The sequence below is a fragment of the Austrofundulus limnaeus genome, unplaced genomic scaffold (assembly GCF_001266775.1).
Source record: "Austrofundulus limnaeus strain Quisiro unplaced genomic scaffold, Austrofundulus_limnaeus-1.0 Scaffold119, whole genome shotgun sequence".
NCBI lineage: Eukaryota > Metazoa > Chordata > Actinopteri > Cyprinodontiformes > Rivulidae > Austrofundulus > Austrofundulus limnaeus.
Window position 1 is genome coordinate 371,758 of NW_013952521.1, and position 3,772 is coordinate 375,529.

Consider the following 3,772-nt stretch of genomic DNA (forward strand, 5'->3'; position numbering starts at 1 on the left):
GTGTGTGTGTGTGTGTGTGTGTGTGTGTGTGTGTGTGTGTGTTCTCATTTACTACTCTTTGCTCTTACAAGTCATGCACGTCTCAAAACAAATCACTCGAGGGTTTTATTTCAAATGGAAGCTGAAGAAGTTGTATGTTTGACCTGCTTCACACCGATCAGCATCTGTAGTTTCCCTCCAATTTGATGAAAAGGAACCCATCTTCAGCTTCCACCGCTTTTTCATGATTGAGTCACAGAGACAACAGGTCCAGGAGAGAAACCCAGACCTCCATAACCCCAGAGACAGTCTCCGGCTCTGTGGAGGTGCTCCCAGACCAGAGAGGATCTATAATTCCACTGGGTCTCCTCCCAGTGGGACAAGCCTGGAAAATCTCCAAAGGGAGGCATCCTAATCACAGGAACCTCCTTTTAATGAAGAGAAACAGCAGCTTGTATCAAGATCTTATTGTGTCACTCATGATCCAAAGCTCATGAGCACAGGTGAGGGTTGGAAGACTGACCAGTAAATCCAGAGCTTTGCTCCTCATTATGACTGTCTGAAGCAACATGCTCATTACTGAAAAGCTGATTCATCAATCCATCTCCTCCAGTTTTTATTTTTTTATATATTTATTTTTTTTACATCTTCTCGCTGCACCATCTGAGGTTCAGCATAAAACTGATAAACTAATTTTCTTTAACTTATCACCATTTGACATTTACCTCAAACGCCGTGCTTAAGCTCAAAAAGCTTCGAGACTCTTTATCTTGGTTATTTTTATGATAGAGCAGGGTTACCTTTGCTGCTAGCTTTAGTTTCACGAAGAAGATAATTCTTCTCTGATCAGGTTTGATACTCGGGGTGAAAAAAGAGTCACAGCTGAGTGATAAATACATGAATCAAAACAAACTGAGTCATGTGGTTAAATATAGTGTTGCTCAATGATGATAAATGTCAGGAAGCCGGATTTTATGGCTTCTTGGTCCAGAGTCGCTGTGTGTGTGTGTGTGGGGGGGGGGGGGTTTCTGGTGACATTTGAGGGCAATTTTAAGACAAAAATCCTACATTTGGGGACAACTGGTGCATTTGGGGACAAAAGTCGAGTCCCCGTTTGGTTTAAATGCCATTGGTGGGTTGGGTTTAGGACCAAGGTGTGAAGTGAGTTTATGTTAGTTTTAGGGTCAGGTGAGGTTAGCCTTAGGGTTTGTGGTCCGGATTAGGCTGTAGAAATGTAATGGAATCAATGGAATGTCCCCAAAAGGATAGCTGTGCAAACACGTGTGCGTGCGTGTGTGTGCAGAGGGTTTGGAGTCACAGCTGTGTGGCGTTTTGGAGTCAGTGTGATCTCCCTCTCCTTCCCCGGCAGTGAACCCGGGGACGCCCTGACCTCCCGGTTACCTCGGCTCACTGAAACCATCGGTGGTCAAAATGAGTTCAACATGTAAAGCCCCGGCAATCAAGAGCATCTTCTGGGGCATCTTTTATTAACAGCGGCGTTAAATATTCACCAGCAGTGTCAGCCGTTCGCCTCCACCTCTGGCTCCTCAGACGGTGAAAGAGTCACGTTCTGCTCAGTCCAAACCAGAACTGACTCAAAGAATATTTGTTTGCTTACGTAGACGTGCAGCCGATGCTCTTTATACATCCTAAAACCACAAATTAGGATTAATTAACTCTAATTATTCCGGTTTTGGTTTTRCATTTAAACACCTTTTAGTTTTATCAAATGTAACTAAGTTATTTTTGTTTTCTTGCATGTCTCCAGGAGGATGTTCCCCTTCCTGAGCTTTAACATCAGCGTTCTGGACCCGTCGGCCCACTATAACGTCTATGTGGACGTGGTTCTGGCTGACCAGCACCACTGGAGGTACCAGGGCGGCAAGTGGGTCCAGTGTGGGAAAGCAGAGGGCAACATGCCAGGTACTYTTCTACCTGGAWTGATCAAAAACATAAAATTTTTRAAACAGTTCTTGAAGGAATGCATAGAGTTATACAGTGTTGTATAAAGTACGTCGAAGTGATACTTGAGTAAAAGTACAAGCATTTTATCATAAAAATACTTTGGTAAAAGTTGAAGTCTTCTCTAAGAATATTACTTGAGTAAACGTCTTAAAGTATCTGATATTTTTTGTACTTAAGTATCAAAAGTAAATTCCTGACACAAAATCTACTTAAGTATTAAAAGTAAAAGTACTGAGTAAAAGTGAGCAGTTAGATTTTCCAAAACGACATTTATTGGGAGGTGACTTCTCCAAAAAAATATTTTTTCTAACGGTGTGCAGCTGTGATGGGTTGTGTACAAGCTAATAGTGTGTCAGAATGGTAWATATTTATACTTCTCATCCAACCACAATTAAATTCACTCTATCCAGGAGACACAATTTATCAGGATAGTATTTTTTTAGTAATAGCAACTTGGAATAAAATAGGAGTAACGACTTTCTACTTTTTACCTTTTTTAAAAATGTAGTGAGTAGAAAGTACAGATAAATGTGTAAAAATGTAATGAGTAAGTAAAAAGTACACTGAAAAATAATTACTCAAAGTACAGATAACCAAAATTTCTGCTTAAGTACAGTAACAAAGTCTTTGTACTTAGTTACTTTACAACTCTGGAGTTATAAACTAATATTTTACTGACAGAGGGCAGAGTTATAGAAGTTTTGTAAACTCRTGAGGTTTTGAAATATATCATGAAGAAGCTTAGCCATTACCACAGCCAGTTTCAGGTTTAACTCATCATTTTATCAAAATAAACCCAAAGTTTTCCCTTTACTCCACCTCGTCCTGTCGCTCTGATTGCCGCTCAGTCTTTCACAAACTACTTCAAACACAGCGTCTGCAAAAAAAATTAAAATAAAAAACACACCGACCCTAAAAAAAAGTTTTTTACTGAGTCCAAACTTGAAATGGCTGAAGGCCGAAAAGCCTCTGGTGCAGAAAAACGCACGTCGGTCTCGGTGGAGGYGAGAGCGCGCAGCATGGAAGAGCTGGAGGAAGTGGTTTGTCGAGCAGCGCATCCCCAAGCATGAGGGGCAACCAGAATGTGCATCACGATGCACCGGCAGGCTGAAAAAGAGGTTTTGTGGACAGTCTGGTATTGCTTTTGCTCTTGTTTTAATTTAGCAGCTTCTCTGCACGTTTCTGCAAGGTGTGATGAGAATCAAGTCTTGATTTTATTAGAAGATGTGATTTTATTTGAAGCTAAAACTATTTATGATCTGATTCTCATGTTACTCTCTCACGTGTGATAAGCTCTGTTATTGAAAGATTCAGATCCTGTTATCCCTGAGTTTTAGACYAAGAGCATCTTATGATGAGAAATGAGTTGTTTTGGCCAAATTATAATAATATCATGGAATGTCGTGCTCAGGATATGTGTTGTGAATGACTCTCAGCTACTACCACTTCAAATTTCAGCTTAATATCTGTAAAACTGACTGAGTTGTAGCCGCTTTTGTGTTTTACCATCAGTCAGTTTTAATTACACTGATTTTAAAAATTATACGTTCGCCTATATCAGGAGTCTGCAACTTTTACGATCAAAAGAGTCATTTCTGTTCCTTGTCTCACTAATAAAATGTGTTCGGAGCCACAAAACAAGCTACAACTGTGATTATCAACAGGTGGTCCGCGGGCCTTTTCAAGGCCTTTTTGGGAACCTTTACGGTCAGTGGAGGTGGCATAATAAAACTAAAATATATATTGTTATTATTATTATTTATTATTATACACATCAGGACAAATAAAAAGATTGTATTCATGTAAACAAAAAAATACTGTATATAGT

At 39.9% G+C, this 3,772-nt stretch overlaps 1 protein-coding gene across 1 annotated transcript in view; it reads left to right on the forward strand.

Moving 5' to 3' along the window:
• tbx21 (T-box transcription factor 21) overlaps window positions 1-3,772 on the forward strand; it is a 26,843-nt gene that overhangs the window by 16,073 nt on the left and 6,998 nt on the right. Inside the window, exon 2 of the mRNA XM_014014736.1 lies at window positions 1,748-1,902. Within this exon, the coding sequence (XP_013870190.1) occupies window positions 1,748-1,902 (155 nt within the window). The remainder of the gene's footprint in view (window positions 1-1,747; window positions 1,903-3,772) is intronic.